The sequence below is a fragment of the Geotrypetes seraphini genome, chromosome 10 (genome assembly GCF_902459505.1).
Source record: "Geotrypetes seraphini chromosome 10, aGeoSer1.1, whole genome shotgun sequence".
NCBI classification, from domain to species: Eukaryota; Metazoa; Chordata; class Amphibia; order Gymnophiona; family Dermophiidae; genus Geotrypetes; species Geotrypetes seraphini.
In genome coordinates this window covers 26,464,477-26,482,212 of record NC_047093.1, presented here as the reverse complement: position 1 = coordinate 26,482,212, position 17,736 = coordinate 26,464,477, and the positions used below count along the sequence as shown (strand labels likewise).

At 46.3% G+C, this 17,736-nt stretch overlaps 1 protein-coding gene across 1 annotated transcript; it reads left to right on the top strand.

Moving 5' to 3' along the window:
* The first annotated feature begins 224 nt into the window (after nt 1–224).
* Nucleotides 225–17,551, top strand: RSAD1 (radical S-adenosyl methionine domain containing 1). The gene is made up of 9 exons (XM_033961491.1): nt 225–911; nt 4,195–4,328; nt 5,836–6,040; nt 9,586–9,951; nt 10,982–11,045; nt 12,336–12,483; nt 14,437–14,491; nt 17,061–17,164; nt 17,261–17,551. Exons 1-9 carry the CDS (start codon nt 741–743, stop codon nt 17,367–17,369), a joined length of 1,356 nt encoding a protein of 451 aa, XP_033817382.1. The 5' UTR covers nt 225–740; the 3' UTR covers nt 17,370–17,551.
* The last annotated feature ends 185 nt before the right edge of the window (nt 17,552–17,736 follow it).

Below are 17,736 nucleotides of genomic sequence, written 5' to 3'. Positions count from 1 at the left end.
GGATTTGCTTGCATACGTCTTTATGCACAACCACATAGACCTTGTATTTCTAGAAAATGAAGTATACTAATTTTTGAAAGGCAGATTTTCACACCGCTTCTATTTCCCTGAATGCCTGGGCTGGTCCTCCCAGTCCTCCCAGGCCCAGCAGAGGGCAGGCGGGCACAGAGCAGAGCTCAGAAGCACAGGAACTCAGTACAGCTCAATGCAATGCAAAGTGTCGGGGGTTGCAGTCAGACCTGCTTCTGGCCATAAGCAGTGCTTGCAAGGCTCTGATCGCAGGAAGCTGCTAAAGCGAATATTAATTCCTGGAAAAGGGAGCTCAGTTGCATTGCAGCTTCTCTGCTGCTTGAGAAGTTAGTACTGTGGAGGGGAGAGGCTTAGAGCAGGAATCTCAGTCAGGACCTTTAAAACTTCAGCCTACCCACAGTAAAACCAGGATTTGCAGGATCTCCAGGATCCTCATTGACTTGTACAGTATTGAGATCCTGGTAAAATAGCAGGATGTGGTCCACCTTAACAGCAGACCTCCTCTTTTCTTGATTGCCACAGCTGCTGCTATGCATTTACTGGAGTCTGTTAATGGCTTTATTCTTCTGGAAGGGGTGAGGGGGCATCAAGCAATCAGATTATGTTAGATCTACTGCATGCCACTTAGGCAGAGAGGTGGCATTGCTCTCTGCCCCATTAGATCATATTAGTGCCTGCCCCTCAGCTGCTTGAAACCCCCATCAGTACTCATGGTGCCTGGGCAGCTTTGCTGGGTTTGTCCCAGGTTCTCTCTGCTTTCTAATATCTGGAAAAGGTCTGTGGTGGTGCGGGAGCTGGTGGTTCCGCAGTGGCCTTCAGGAAAGAGGCCTGGAAGCAGGGAATGTAGCACGTGGACCGACCAGGCGGCTCTCTATGTTCATGTAAGTGATTTGACCTATTTATTTATTTCAAATACAGTAAAATCTTGTTTTGCGAGCATAATTCGTTCCGGAAGCATGCTTGTAATCCAAAGCACTCGTATATATCAAAGCAAATTTTCCCATAGGAAATAGTGGAAACTTTAATACAAAATACAGTACTGTATATACTTGTATTGCAAGACCTCACTCGTTTCGAACAGTCACTACACTGCAGGTGAATTGGGCGTGATGCTTTTATTACGTTCAGCGTGAGATGCGCGTATGTTGCGTGCGCTTAAACTGCGGGTGCTTGTGTTACATTCAGCCGCAATCAGCGATGCGACGTGCGTATATTGTGCGTACTTGACATGACTCGCGTAATAAAATGTTTTGTTCGTTTTTCAAAACACTCGCAAGCCACGTTACTCGCTATCCAAGGTTTGACTGTACCACCTTTCACCAAATTGTATTAAAGCGGTTTACAGTCCAATGAAACAATTTACAGAATTAAAAATAAAATAATAACCATAACAATCCTGAAAGTAACATAGTAACATACATAGTAACATAGTAGATGACGGCAGATAAAGACCCGAATGGTCCATCCAGTCTGCCCAACCTGATTCAATTTAAATTTTTTTTTATTTTATTTTATTTTTTTTCTTCTTAGCTATTTCTGGGCGAGAATCCAAAGCTTTACCCGGTACTATGCTTGGGTTCCAACTGCCGAAATCTCTGTTAGGTGACAAGCAGGGGTGTCCAACCTGCAGCCTGAAGGCTGCAGGTGGCCCAGTGAAGTATTTTGTGCGGCCCCGGTCGAGGACGATGAAGTGTTTTCCTCTGCTGCCCCCTGGTGTTTACCGTCTTGCCGGCTCCCTCCTCTGTCTTACTGCAGAGTTTGCACGCTTGTGCAGCCCCAGAAACATTTTTTTCGACCAATGCGGCCCAGTGAAGCCAAAAGGTTGGACATCCCTGGTAAAGTATCTGGGTTTTTGCCAGGTACTGGTGACCTAGATTAGCCACTGTGAAGACGGGCTACTGGGCTAGGACCATTGCTCTGACCCAGTAAGGCTATTCTTATGTTCTTATGAACTGTGTTGGATTTTTCTGTGTTGGATGTAAATTATTCCTGCAATGAGAGCAGACTGGGCAGAAGCATGTTCTTTATTTATTCAAAATATAATTACACTTCTCCCTCCATATTCGCTGTGATAGGGGATTAACAGAACCGCAAATACTGAAAAACCGCAAATAACTTTTTATATGTTATTTGCTTTTTTTCTATTAAAATCCATCATGAATATGGTGAAACCGCGATTAACATGGTGGGAGACCTGGGCTGTTCCTGAAGGAGAAGCAAAACACGGTGAACAAAGTGCTGGGAATCAGCGATTTTCTCTGTAAACACTTGGAATCAGCGATTTCTCTATGCAAGGTGATGTAATTTGGGGGGAGGAGCCAGCAAGTTAAAAACCGTGAATTATTGAAACCGCAAATGCTGAAACTGCGAATACGGAGGGAGAAGTGTACCCCCCTTTTTGAAGAAATTCACTCAAGACAGTGTTAGCAAAGGAAAGAGTGTGGTGTAATGGTTAAAAGCTCAGCCTCAGCACCCTGAGGTTGTGGGTTCAAACCCGCACTGCTCCTTATGACCCTGGGCAAGTCGCCTAATCCCTCCATTACCCCAGGTACATTAGATAGATTGTGAGCCCACCGGGACAGACAGAGAAAAGTGCTTGAGTACCTGAATAAATTCATGTAAACTGTTCTGAGCTCCCCTGGGAGAACAGTATAGAAAACTGAATAAATAAATCAAAAGTTGATTTTGGGTACCAGACAAATTGCAGCAATCAAAACACAGAAATAGTATGGCATAGCATATTACTTATAATGTCATCAGAATAAACAATACAAATTTTAAAATAAGGGGATTAATTTAAAGAAAGTCAGAAAGGTGATCTCAGCAGAGCTTGCCAGAGTCTGTGTTGGGTTCCTAGATGGGGTTAATAAACCTGCTTTTGGGATCACAACCTGGGTGGACTCATCAGAGCTACATCATAATTCTGCACCTCCAGGGGAGTCACACAATTTTATTTCATTGTGATTATGCGCACTGCCCCAGATGGGGCCTGGGTTGGCGGTGAGAGGAGTGGATGGCTCTCAACGGTGCCTGGATTGGCGGTGAGAGGTGTGGATGGCTCCAGACAGTGCCTGGGTTGGCTGTGAGAGGAGTGGATGGCTCCTGATGGTGCCTGGGTTGGCAATGAGAGGAGTGGATGGCTCCCAACGGTGCCTGGGTTGGCTGTGAGAGGAGTGGATGGCTCCTGATGGTGCCTGGGTTGGCGGGGAGAGGTGTGGATGGCTCCCAATAGTGCCTGAGTTGACTGTGAGAGATGTGGATGGCTCCTGATGGTGCCCGAGTGGCAGCATGGGCAGTGGGTTGGCTGTGAGAAGAGTGGATGGCTCCCGATGGTGCCTGGGTTGTCAGTGAGAGGAGTGGATGGCTCCCGACGGTGCCTGGGTTGGTTGTGAAAGGAGTGGATGGCTCCTGACAATGCCTGGGTTGGCGGTGAGAGGTGTGGATGGCTCCTGATGGTGTCAGAGTGGCAGCATGGGCAGTGGGTTGGCTGTGAGAGGAGTGGATGGCTTCCAATGGTGCCTGGGTTGGTGGTGAGAGGAGTGGATAGCTCCTGATGGTGCCTGAGTGGCAGCATGGGCTGTGGGTTGGTTGTGAGAAGAGTGGATAGCTCCTAATGGTGCCTGGGTTGGCGGTGAGAGGAGTGGATGGCTCCTGATGGTGCCTGAGTGGCAGCATGGGCTGTGGGTTGGTTGTGAGAGGGGTGGATGGCTCCTGATAGTGCCTGGGTTGGCGATGAGAGGAGTGGATGGCTCCCAACGGTGCCTGGGTTGGCTGTGAGAGGAGTGGATGGCTCCTGACGGTGCCTGGGTTGGCGGTGAGAGGTGTGGATGGCTCCTGATGGTGCCTGGGTTGACTGTGAGAGGTGTGGATGACTCCTGATGGTGCCCGAGTGGCAGCATGGGCAATGGGTTGGCTGTGAGAGGAGTGGATGGCTCCCAATAGTGCCTGGGTTGGCGGTGAGAGGAGTGGATGGCTCCTGATGGTGCCCGAGTGGCAGCATGGGCTGTGGGTTGGTTGTGAGAGAAGTGGATGGCTCCCGATGGTGCCTGGGTTGAATGTGAGAGGTGTGGATGGCTCCTGATGGTGCCCTAGTGGCAGCATGGGCTGTAGGATGGCATGCAGCAAGTATTGCTTCTCACTTGGAGTTGCCCTTCTGTTCCGCAGTGGCCCTATTGTCAGAAACGCTGCAGCTATTGTAACTTCAATAAGTACATTGCACGCAATGTGGATGAAGAGGTGATGAAACAGTGCCTGGTGCAGGAGGCAGGTACCCTGATCCAGCTCAGCCAAGTGTCACGGTGAGTATCTGGAGGCAATGAGCATAAGAAGAGGTTCCACAAACTCAGAGGGTTGCAGTTACATTATACTCTTTTGCCAGGTTTGCAGCGAACTGGAGATAAATATAGGGAAGAAAAGGGAACGAGATATGATTGTGAAGAGTGAGAATGCTGTTTGAGTTCTTCAGATTGGTCTGGACAATTTCCTGGAGGAAAAGTCCATAGTCTGTTATTGAGAAAGACACGGGGGAAGCCACTGCTTGCCCTGGATCGGTAGCGTGGAATGTTGCTACTCTTTGGGATTCTAGAATCTTGTTACTCTCTGGGATTCCAGAATCTTGCTATTCTTTGAGATTCTGTTAGGTTTTGGCCAGGTACTAGGGACCTGGATTGGCCATCGTGAGAACGGGCTACTGGGCTTGATGGACCATTGGTCTAACCCAATAAGGCTATTCTTATATTCTTATATCCACCAGCATGTCAGTCCCTGACTGGTTTACAGGCAGACATTGTAAGCACTATGAAACTGTGCATACTGGTTGTGCTGAATGTAGCACAGCCCATCCAGAAATGTTAGAAAAACTTGTGGTGCTAGTTGGGGACCAATAAGCCAGATGGAGATGGGATCTTCTCAGCAGCCTGAGTATTCAGAGGTTTCTTCCCTCCCCCCCAAAAAAAAACCCAACATTGTGAACATTCTCCTTCTCCCCACTCATCAGCTTCCTCATCCATGGCAATGTGAACGTTTGGAGGGAGAATCTCCGCAAACATCCTTGGATACGTCGATGGCTTTGTGGCTATCTACCAATAAACTATACCCGCCTTTGCTTTAAGTAGGATGCCACCTCAATCTGGATCATATGAACAAGTTCACTGAATCTTGGTTTGACCTCTCTGCAAGCAGAATTTGTTCTAATTGTTAGAACATAAAACTGCCATACTGGGACAGACTAAAGGCCCATCAAGCCCGGTATCCTTTTCCAACAGTGGCCAACCCAGGTCCCAAGTAATACAACAGATTTTATGCTGCTTATTCTAAGAATAAGCAGTGGATTTCCCCAAGCCACCTCAATAATGGCCTATAGATGTCCCTTTTAGGAACTTATCCAAATCTTTTTAAAACCCTGCTAAGCTAACTGATTTCATCACATTCTCCGGCAAAGAATTCCAGAGTTTATTTACATGTTGTGTGAAGAAATATTTTCCCTGGTCTGTTTTAAATCTACCACTTCATCGCATGCCCCCTAGTCCTAATATTTTTTGAAAGAGTAAACAAGCGATTCATATCTACCCTTTCCACGCCACTCAGTATTTTATATACCTATATCATATCACCCCTGAGCCGTCTCTTTTCACCGATTTCCCTAAGAAAATGCAAAATTACAAACTATAGCTTTAGACTATGCAATAACCTCTTGATTTGCTATATGGGAAGACAGATAATCGTTATGGTCTTGGGAATTTGAGGTGGGGTGAGGGGCTTGCTATCCAATTGCTGCCTGCCTGATTTTTCTTCTGGTACCTGCAGGATTTCATCAGTTTTCTTTGGAGGAGGCACACCAAGCCTAGCGAGTCCATCTACCATTGCCGCCATCCTAGAATCCGTCTCCAAGCATGCTCACCTTGCAGGGGATGCAGAGGTGACTTTGGAGGTTAACCCAACGTCTGCAGAGGCTTCGCATCTGGCAGGATTTCGGCTGGCGGGTGTGAACCGCCTGTCCATTGGCATACAGGTAAGGGTTAATGACACAGGCATTGCAAAGTACGAGGTGGACTGAGAGGGCAGAAGGAATGCTAACATAGAAACACAGAATGTGACAGCAGATAAAGACCTACGAGGGTTCTTCAAAAAGTTTCCGCACTTTCAGATTTTCGCGGGAAATGGTTGAGGCGGAAGAAATGGTAAGAGGGCTTGGCGTAGTAGGATCCTGGGCAACATGTATCGCAACACAGGGAGATTATATGGAAAAGTGATATCATTTGCTTTTGAGATATTTAATAAATAGTGTTTTAGAAACATAAAATAGCGGAAACTCACGGCAGCTCACAGGAAATGGCTGCCTTGAGCTCCTGTCGTCTCTCGAGACCACGATGGGAGCTCAAGGCAGCCATGTCTTGTGAGTGATCTGCACGGGGCAGGAGCGTGGGAAGATCGCTCCTGCCCGAAAACCCACTAGACCACCAGTTAAGGCTTAAGCGGGGGCTCACAGGGCTTAAAATAGCCTGAAAAATGAAAATGATTTTTATGGCAGAAAATCGTGAGCAATCGAAACCGTAGATACGGAAACCATGAATACGGAGGGGGAAAGTGTAAATATTTTTTCAATAATAAATACTTTGCAAATATTCAAATAGTTCAATAAATTTCCATCCACATGCGCTGGAACTCTAAACTCCTAAAGAACAGCTGTGTCGAGAGCGACCATAAAATCGCTTCCCGCTAATGTAATTGGACTGCGTCCGGATTGTGTGCCAGTGCTCTGGGTACATTAGATAGAGTGTGAGACCGCCGGCACAGACAGGGAAAAATGTTTGAGTACCTGAATAATTCGTAATCCGCATAGAATTGTAGGATATGTGGAATATAAATACAAAATTTTTTCTTCTTCTTTCTTATCTATTCTCGATCTGACCTTGCTATTTTCAGGTCACAGACCCAGCGGTGTAGTAAGGGAAGGGGGGGGTTCCCCCCCCGGGCACTGCCTTGGTGGGAGCGCCAGCACCCGTCTTCCCCACCTTCCCCTGTACCTCTTTAATATTCTCGGCGCGAGCGGCAACCCCAGCCTGCTGCTGGCGCCAGCGTCTGCTCTTCCACTGATGTCACGCCTAGGAAGTGATGTCAGAGGAAGACGGGGGAAGGGAATGGGTGCTTGGGGAAGGAGCTGATGGGGGTGGGTGGGGGGATGGAGAAGAGGGCTGGGGAGGGGCGCCTCTCACCCTCGCTACGCTACTGTTCAGTCCATAGAAGTCTGTCTGGCACAATCCTTACTTCCCAACTGCCAGAGTTAGTGTCAAAGCCCGTTCCAGTCCATCTAGTTCTGTCTTTCCATAAGTTGGAAACAGACCGTAGAAGTCTGCTGGCTTCCCCGCTACTGGAGTTGCCATATAAGCACCACTGAATTTTGTTTTGACGCCATCTTCTTTCCATATAGGGATTCTTTATGTTTATACTTGTGTCAGAAGTGGTGGGGCTTAGGCATGGGGACTTGCGAGCAACCACAGCCCTGGGAAAGATTGTTTCTTGTTTATCGGAAGCTTCTATACCGCCACCGATGACAGGGGAGTCAAATTCTGAGCGGTTTGCATGAGCTTCTGTAAAGGTGTTATAATACATGAGCTTCCGTAATGGTGTTACAATACATAATGGGGCTACGGTGCACTGATTAGCCCGGCAGCACCACTCATAGCTCATGGCAGATAATCTGCATCGTAACCCAGACTGGCCACCGTCGGAGACAGCAGACTGGATTCGATGGACCATGACTCATCATGGCTTTTCTTTATATTCTTATGTTTTGTCCCTGAAAGATAAAGAGAGATTTGGAAATCCAGCTCTGTGGAAAGCGAAGGGATACTAGGGGGAGTTAGAGTAGCAGCTTCCTCTGTTTTAAGCATTATCGACTAACATTTCATGTTTATTTTGATATTGTGTTTTGTCACTGTTATATATTTGTCTTGTTTTTAGCTTTGCATTTCTTTTTATTTTGCGATCTGCTGTGTGCAATATTATGGATCAGCATGTTAACAAAGTCCTAAATAATAGTATAAAAAGCCAGGTCTCACTAGTGGCAGCAGTTGGGGGGAAGCAGAGTTCAGGCACTAGCTCTAAAAGCAGAGGGATTCTGGATTGTAAAATGAGAAACATTTGGTCTCCAAGTTTTGGCAACTAGAAACATGATGGCAGCTAAAGGCCAAATGGCCCATCCGCAGCATCCACTATCTCCTCCTCTCCCTATTGGCTAACCACTCTATACCTGCATTGTGAGGTCATAGAGCATTATTATTATAAATGAAGGTTCTTAACACTTGCAATGTGAGGTCATAGCGCTATTCATTTATAGAAACGTGATGGCAGATAAAAGCCAAATGGCCCATCCAGTCAGCCCATCCACAGCATCCACTCTCTCCTCCTCTCCCTAAGAGATCCCACACGCCTGTCCCACTCTTCCTTGAATTCAGACACAGTCTTTGTCTCCACCACTTCTACCGGGAGCCTATTCTGCACATCTACCACCCTTTCTGTTAAAAAAACCTATTTCCTTAGATTACTCCTGAGCCTGTCACCTCGTAACTTCATCCCATTTCCTCTCACCCACAAGTTTTCTTTCAGTTAAAAAGAGACTTGCCCCATGGGTATTTATGCCGTATAGCAGGGGTAGGGAACTCCGGTCCTCGAGAGCCGTATTCCAGTCAGGTTTTCAGGATTTCCCCAATGAATATGCATTGAAAGCAGTGCATTCAAATAGATCTCATACATATTCATTGGGGAAATCCTGAAAACCTGACTGGAACACGGCTCTCGAGGACCGGAGTTCCCTACCCCTGCAGTACAGGTATGTAAACATAGGGTTACCAGACGTCTGGATTTCCCCGGATGTGTCCTCTTTTAGAGGATATGTCCGCACAGCTTTTCAAAACCCGGCACTTTTTGTCTGGGGCTTGAGAAGCTGGTGAAATCGAGACCGAGCCTGGAGTGCATCTGCGCATCCGCGGAGGCAATGCGTGCGACGCCATCACACCGCATCTGCGCATGCGCAGAAGCACTCCAGCCCCGGCCTGACAAGACGAGGTTTGTGTGGGGCTGGGTTTGGAGGCGGACCCAGGGGCGGGGCTGGGGGCGGATCCAGGGGCGGAACAGGGCGGGGTCATGCGTCCTCTTTTACCAGATGGAGAATCAGGTAACCTTATGTAAACATCTCTATCATCATTTTTGCGAAATGAAGCGTAGGCGCTGAGCATTTTTACAGGGTAATTTGTATGATATGTTGATGAAATTTATACATGTGTGTTTTATGGCTGTTTGTAATGCTTATTGTGAATGTGGTATTGTAACCCACCTTGTTAAAGGGGGGATATAACTTAAAAAACCCCATAAACCATATCTTCCCTCTCCCGCCTGTCCTCCAAAGTATGCATTTCATTTCTGAACCAGTCTCTTCTTACCCCCTCCCCCCATACGAACCTACCTTCCTTTCCCTCAAAAACATTTTAGTCTGTCCTTTAAAAAAATAAATAATTTTTTTTTTTTTTTTGGTGATTCTTTTTTCCTGCATATAAGTCTCTGGATGACACTGACCTGAGACTTCTCGGGAGAAATCACACAGCTCTCGATTCCCTGAGGACCTTAAAAGAAGCAAGACGACTGTTCCCAGGCGCCACCTCTGTGGATGTCATCTTTGGCCTCCCGGGTCAGACCGTCACATCCTGGGTGGGGACATTGAAAGAGCTGCTGGGACTGTGCGACGACCACGTTTCCCTTTACCAGCTCACGCTAGAGAGGGGCACGGCCCTCTTTGCAGAAGTCCAGAATGGTCTTCTGAGCAGGCCTGAACCCGAGGTGCTCGCCGAGATGTATGAAGCGGCACGACAGATTCTGCGAAGCGAGAGGTTCCGCCAGTACGAGGTCTCTAACTTTGCCAGAAATGTAAGTTGGAAGGAGCGTTTTGTATTTATCCTTTAGGAAATTCCTGGAAACAGTATTGTTTCAGCAACACTATGGAACCGTAATGTCTGATTAGTGTATTATGATGAAAGGAAAAAAAGGGGTTTCTGGTGTTATATTGTTAAAAGAACATAAGAATAGCCTTACTGGGTCAAACCAATGGTCCATCAAGCCCAGCAGCCCATTCTCACGGTGGCCAATCCAGGTCCCTAATACCTGGCCAAAACCCAAGGAGTAGCAACGTTCCATACAGAATCTCAAAGAATAGCAAGATTCTAGAATCCCAAAGAGTAGCAACATTCCATGCTACCGATCCAGGGCAAGCAGAGGCTTCCCCCATGTCTTAATAACAGACTATGGACTTTTCCTCCAGGAATTTGTCCAAACCTTTCTTAAAATCAGCTACTTTATCTGCTTTTACCACAATCTCTGGTATTTTAGCAATACGCTGATGTAATTTGTATCATCGAGGAGTGGAAACAGGGCAATTGACCTGGACCTCAAGCCTGCCTGAAGCTGAAGGCGTTACAGTCTGCTAGTGGGCTTTCCGTATAAAATCCTTAACTTAGATCAAAAGGGAATTTCTGTGTGGATTTTGGCCGAGTTCATGGTTCATTGTATGGGCAGAGATTCTGGGTAAAATTCTTCTGGGCAGAGCTGAGATCTGTTTATGAAAAACACCAAGGGGGAAGCTAGGATTAAGCCTAAATGCATGGGAAGAGCTCAGAGAATTAAAATATATTTGGGAACCTAAGGCTGAAGAAGGGAATCCAAATGTCTATTGACGTCATAGTGCTGCATTAGATACTAGAGGTCATTCCCTGGTGTTATCTTTAGAATGGTGTTGACATTGTCGATATACAGTTTTTTATACAGTAGTATTCCATGTATTTTGCCTCATGTTGGTTTATTTTTAATCCCAAACATCTCAATTACAATGAATTTCTCCCACTTTTTCAGGTACTGCTTGCTTTTGGTTTTATTGGGTTGTTTTTTTTCTCCTGTCCTGCAGGGGGCACTTTGCATTCACAACCAGTCCTACTGGCAAGGGCACCAGTACATTGGAATTGGTCCTGGTGAGTCTCCACTTACAAGTCTTTGGGTATACCAAATAGGCAACAGTTCAGCATTTCAATGGGCAGTATGGGATGCAGTGGTTAGAACTATAGCCCCAGCATCCTGGGATTGTGGATTCAACTCCTGCACTGCTCCTTGTGACCCTGGGCAAGCCACTTAATCCCCCAGTGCCCCAGGTACATTAGATCACTGTTCTTCAACCACCGGTCCACAGTGAGATCGATGCGGCATTATCTTTGAGCCAGCTCCCTCTTCTTCACTGATTCAGTGCACAAAGCCACGGGCAGTGAGTGGCTCCTACGCGCGTCCTGCGCCTGAACTGGAAGCCTTCTCTCTGACGTTGCAACGTCAGAGGGAAGGCTTCCAGATGAGGCACGGGATGTTCAAGGAGCCGCTGCCCACAGCTTTGTGCACTGCATCAGTGAGGAAGAGGGAGCCAGCCTGAAGATAACACCGGGGGCGGCATAAAATGGCCAGGCGGGAGCAGGCCAGAAGGTAAGGCATAGCATGGAGGAAGGGAGACAGCAAAAGTAGGGGGGGGAATGATTTTATTTTTGAATTTAGTGATTGAATTATATCAATTTTGAGAATTTACATCTGCTGTCAGTGTGCTTTGTGTAGTTTAATTTTGTGGTTAACCATTATGTGTTGTTAATAAGATTATATTGTGTATCTGTGAAAAATGAATGGAAAAAATAGTGTTACAATTAGTACTATTATGGGGTGGGGGTCTGGGGTGGAGATTGGGTAGAGATAGGCGGGGTTTGGCCCACGACTTAGCCCAGTGTTCTTGAACCGCCGGTCCACGGACCGATGCCAGTCCACAAAATAATTATTTTATTTCAGCCGGTCCATAGGTGTAAAAAGGTTGAAGAACACGGCATTAGACAGCATGTGAGCCCGCCAGAACAGATAGGGGAAAATGTTTGAGTACCTGAATAATTTGTAATCCGCATAGAATTGTAGGATATGCGGAATATGAATAAATAAAATTTTTTAAAAAAGCATCTCTGATTCATTCCAGCTAGCAGGGCTCCACTGCGAGCTGGCGAGCACTGCTACAGGGAAGCTCATGTTGATGGCCAGCGCTAGCGCTGATGCCACGCCCACCTTTGTTAGGAAGACATAGCTGCACAGAGGCAATGCACACTGTGAGAGTCCCAGCTAGCACCGACAAGGCTTCGGGAAGCTTGCGTGGTCCTGTCTGTCTGTGCAACGCAAGAGCTATATCAGATGGTTTTGAAAAGGACCAGCTTGGGACTGCTCAGTGATACAAATGTCTGTTTCAGGGGCACATGGCCGCTTTGTACCTCAGAAGGAGGGCAAGAGCCGTCGGGAAGCCAGGATCCAGACACTGGAACCGGACCCCTGGATGAGGGAAGTCATATCTCTAGGACACGGCACCAGGAAAAGGACAGAGCAAAGCAAACTGGATGTGTAAGTCTGTTAATTTCTTTGCTTTCCCCGGTGAGATCATTTCTGTGACCAATAATTACCATTCCAGTAAAGCTCAGGGTGACTTCTCGAAGGCCAGAACCCAGTTGGGCTTTCAAGATTTCCATAATGAATAAACATGAGATTGATTTGCATACAATGGAAGCAGTATATGCAAATCAATCTCATGTAAATTCATTGTGAAAATCTTGCAACCCCGATTGGATTGTGGCCCTTGAGGACCATGGTGTTCAGCCCTGCTACTAATTCAGGGGTAGCAAGTGCCTATCCCAAAGAACTTACCTGAGGTAACATAAGATAAAATAACATGTCCAAGATCACAGGGAGTGTTAGTGGGGGAAGAGGGATTTAGGCCCTGCTTGGTGGTTTATTAGGTACTTTCGATACCGCCTTTTATTTGGTATCAAAGTGGTTTACAGATTAAATAAAATTAACATTTAGAAAAAGAACTCTCCATAATCTAAACAGGGCTGAGAACAAACAATAGAGTAGGGGTGTCCAACCTCGGCCCTCACCTAGTCTGGCTTTTAGGATTTCCCCAGTGAATATGCATGAAATCTATTTGCATACAATAAAAGAAGTGCATGCAAATGCAGATCTCATGCATATTCATTGGGGGAATCCTGAAAGCCTGCCTTGGTTGTGGCCTTCAAGGACTGAGGTTGGACACCCCTGCGATTAAATAAAATCAGACTCGGAGGACAGGACAAGACATACAAGCATTAATTCAGGGAGCCTGTGCAATGAGCCCGAAGTATTTGTAAAAATGCAAGGCTAAACAGGTGGTTTTTCCTAGCCCATTGCTCTAACTCAGGGGACATTGAAAATACCCAGCTAGGCAGATTTCAGGCTATCCATGATCAATAAGCATGAGATAAATTTGCATGCACTACATCTACTGTATGCAAATCTGTCATACATGTTCATTGTGGATATCCTGAAAACCTGACTAGCTGGGACATGTCCTCAGGACAGAGTTGAGAACCACTGCTGTAATAGGCTACCACCAGAGTGGGACGATTTATCATGGCTGTTTCAGTGCAGGACGCTTCATTACGGGTGTAATGAATCTCTCCATGACGGTCATGATGAACTGCAATGAATCATGCCTCTCCTCATTGTGCTGGTGCCTCTTCCCCTCGACTTCCCCAGCCAATGCCCACCCCACCCCCCTCCACTGGTGCCTCTCTTCCTCTCTGCCCCCCCACCCCCCGCATACTTCTTGAAAGGTTCGCTGGCGCAAGCAGAATCTTCCATCCTTTGCTCGGCTGGTCTTGGCTCCCTTCTGACGTCACTTTCTAGTCGAGGGACCAGGACATGATGTCAGAGGGGAGCCAAGGCTGGCACGAGTAGGAGATGGAAGATGCTCACGCTGGTGAACTTTTCATGAGGTATGCGGGGCGGGGGTAGGGTACTCCTACTTTGGGGAGTGGGTTGCATAGCCTCCCCCACCCAAGAGTTCAGGTGCTACCATGGCTGATTCAGTGATGAAACGGCCGTGCTCTATCGGCCATGGTGAATCAGCCATGAATCACCCTAGTCCCGGCTACCACTGGAGGGCAAATGGCAAGGACAATGTGTATCACTAGAGCTGCTTAAGGCTTCTTGTCCCGCTATATTCTGTATATCAAAGTCTCTGTATTTAAAGCGTTAACATCAGTTCATCAGGGCTAGCTTAGCCATTAGGCAAGACTTAGGTGATACCTAGGGCAGCAGCTTCTGGGGGACAGCAAGAAACAGCTGAAGTCCAAGCCAAACAACAAGTTCTGACAGCCAGAGAAGAACTGGATGGTTATAGGATGAGCAAGACTGTAGGATTTAATTATTAAAATATTGGGCAGTCATGAAGATTAATTAGTGGTAGATGAAGGCTCATCTAAGATACCCAATCCTATTGCAGCAACCCTGTAATTCACTGACTTATTTTGACTACAGATTGGAGGAAGTTCTGGTCACAGGCCTGCGTATGGATGTTGGAGTCACCCATGAGGTGAGAGCACACACCTTCAGCCATCTGAGGAACAGCTGTAGGCTAGAGAATGACATGGGGACAGGTACCCGCAGGGTGGGGATGGGGACAGAGACAAACTTTGTCCCCGTGTCATTCTCTAAAACCTTGAGGCTAGTATCAATATGTAAAAAACTTAACACAACTGAATTCAAATTATTAAAAATTCTGCACAAGCCATTTTTGGATTTCAGTGAACTACTGTTAAATGACATCATTTGTGTCTTGTCTGCAAGGTCCTTCCTTTATGTGCCCAGTTGTTCAAGCATCTTACTGTTACTGCAACAGACTCATCCATTGTTGCTGGCATCAAGGAACATTTCTAACATTTAATAGACACTTATTTTCTTGTTCATCCACTACAGAGTTTAGGTTCTCTTCTACACTCATGTCTGAAAGACAATCCAATTACCTTCCCAGAAGATGTAAAAATATAGGCAACTGAATCTTTGGGAAGGTTGTACCAAAACCAGATTAAAATGGAAGGCTCTATTTGTGACTTATAAACAGTTGTTACGCATATTGTCCCTTTTTATACTTTAATAAAAAGATTTAGATATAAATTTAAAAGTGTTTGAGGCTTGTGCAAATGAAGATGGAGTCTGCAGGGTCGGGGTGAGGACAGGGACAAACTTTACTCCCATGTCATCCTCTATTGTGGACAGCAGAGATCCAAGTCTGGAGCCCCTCCTTCCCGTTTGCTTACCCATCACCCAGCTTTCCATCACAGGGCAAACTGATTATTATGAAAAGAAGAGAGCAGCAATTTGGGGCTGTCTGGGGTGTGCTGTAAAAGCATTGTGAGGTGAGGGTATAAGAGGTTTATGACTCTTTCTTGATTGAAGACATGAGTTTGATTCTGGCTCAAGCTTGAGAGGAAAAGACTGGCCCTCAGAAAACCAGCAAATAGGTTAGGATGGAGCCACAGGCAAACTAGGCATGTCCTAGAGCCCAAATGTAAAGGAGGGGAACTCTCAGATTTGATAATTCAATGGTTCCTGAGTAGAGAGTTTCATAGGTAGAGAAATTTTGTTCTCTCTGCCCATCACCAATGGAATCTAACTCATCTCCACCTGTATCTGCTAAGATCCATTCCATCTCCACAAGAGTCGACACTATTATTTATGTCTTGCAGCCCTATTTTCTCCCAACCCTTAAAACCTCCAGCTGTTTTCAGATGGTATTTTGCTCATATAAATCAGTTGCAGGCAAAATGAAGAGTTGGGGAGGGGGGGGGGGGACGGACACCAGAGCCACTGCTACCGAGTACAGACCTCTTTTTCCCCACCCTGGTGCATTGTTCTTCAAGCAACAAGAGCAGTAGCTGAGCAGCATGGGTTACCTGCTGCTTCCTCCTCTGCAGCCAGAACCACACTGGGCTACGTTTGTGGGAGTTAAAAAATAAAAATCTGTCACGAATAACATTCGTGTGAAGTTTTTGTATATGTTACATCCTTTCACTTTTACTTGATCATCATTCAGTAATGTATTATGCCTATTCAATATCTGTACAATAACAAGAAATAATTAATACTGTATACCTACTTTTGGCACACCCTGTATATAATTATAGGGAGCCAAGGCCCAGCAGAAGCTTAATCCCGCCCTGCCAGCTAGGAATTAGCAGTGTAGAACTGGACTGGCAGAAGTCAGGGCCGGTCAGATTCCCATAGATTTGTGGGTCAGTGTGTGAGACATTCCTGGCTGGGTTTCCAGGAACCCTTCACATTTACCCAATCAGCATACATAAACCACTTTAGAAGGTGCAGCAAAATGTTTTATTGAGACTTCTACTTGAGCCTATTCCCTCATAGACTCAGGAAAGGCAAAGATATACTTTATCTTTTATATCTCGTGGCTAGTTCAGCAGCCTGTACACTTAGCTATATCACATTCAGTCCAGCAACCTCAGCTTTTGATCAATTTCCCCAGTTCTCTCAGGTTTAACGCAGCACCGCAAGTCTGGTTCCCACTTCACTTGTCAAATAGTCCAAACAGAAGAACATCTAGGAGAAAGAAAGCTCTTTTCTCCAGCAATAGTCTCAACTGGCTTCAGCTCAGTTGCCACCCCCCCAAACACAGGACAGTCACCTTTAAACCAGCATGTTCCGTTTACAGAGGTCTTGGATTGGAAGCTCACCTCTCTAGTGTTTCCCTGGATGGGTTCTCAGCTAGCTTTCTCACGTCAGTCTTCCTCAGGGCTTGAATGCAGCCACAGCTAGGGAAGGTTTCTCTCCTTCAGGATCCTCTCACTTTGGGACCTCTTCCAATCATTCTCCTCTGTGACAGATAAACACCTCCCTGCTGAACCCTGCCCCCTGACTCACCAGGGTTACCTTGCTAAGGCAGCTCAGTACTGAGTTATAAAGCCCAGTGTGGTCTGGGACATGTAGTCTGCTCAGTCTTGGGAGGTGGAATGGTAGCATTAGTGGAAGATAATCCCTTACTTACTCTTTCACACAGAAGCAAGCAGTATATTTTGGTTCTTAACTGGTGCCATGATGTGTGAGCATTTACAATTCCTTTTATTCTCTCCCCTCTTTCTTTCCAGCACTGGCAGCAGTTTATGCCTAACCTGACTCTGTGGAATGCGTTTGGCACTTCGCAGGAAGTAAGAGCTTTAGAGGAACAGGGATTCCTGCTGCTAGATGACAGGTAACTGGCTGAGGCAGAATGCATGAGGGGTAAGGTAGAACAGTAGCAGAATGTTAAAGCCCTTGGGGATAAGCTCTGTTATGATTTTATTCTCAGCGGCCTGCGGTGCTCATGGAAGGGTCTAGCTGTGCTTGACAGTCTATTGCCGACTTTACTGAACCAGCTCCAGCAATCCTGGGTAGACAGAGCTCAGCAAGGTGTCTGAATCTGGAACTAAGCAGGGAAGAAAAATCAGAGAAAATTCCTGCTGCTGTACCGTATATTCCAAGTGCCGAGCTCCACAACATCCGTGGAGATGATGTGGTATATAAACTTAAGGTTTAGTTTAGTTTAGTATATGGAGAAATTTATTTTAAATCTACAGTAAAACCTTGGATTGCAGTATCTTGGTGTGCAAGTGTTTTGCAAGACAAGCAAAACATTTTATAAAATTTTGACTTGATATACAAGCAAGGTCTTGCAATACAAGTACATGCAGTAGACACACATCACATCATCACAATTGAGCCGATGGTTCTTCTCTCTCTGACGCTACGGGAGTGTAGTGACTGTTCTAAACAAGCAAGGTCTTG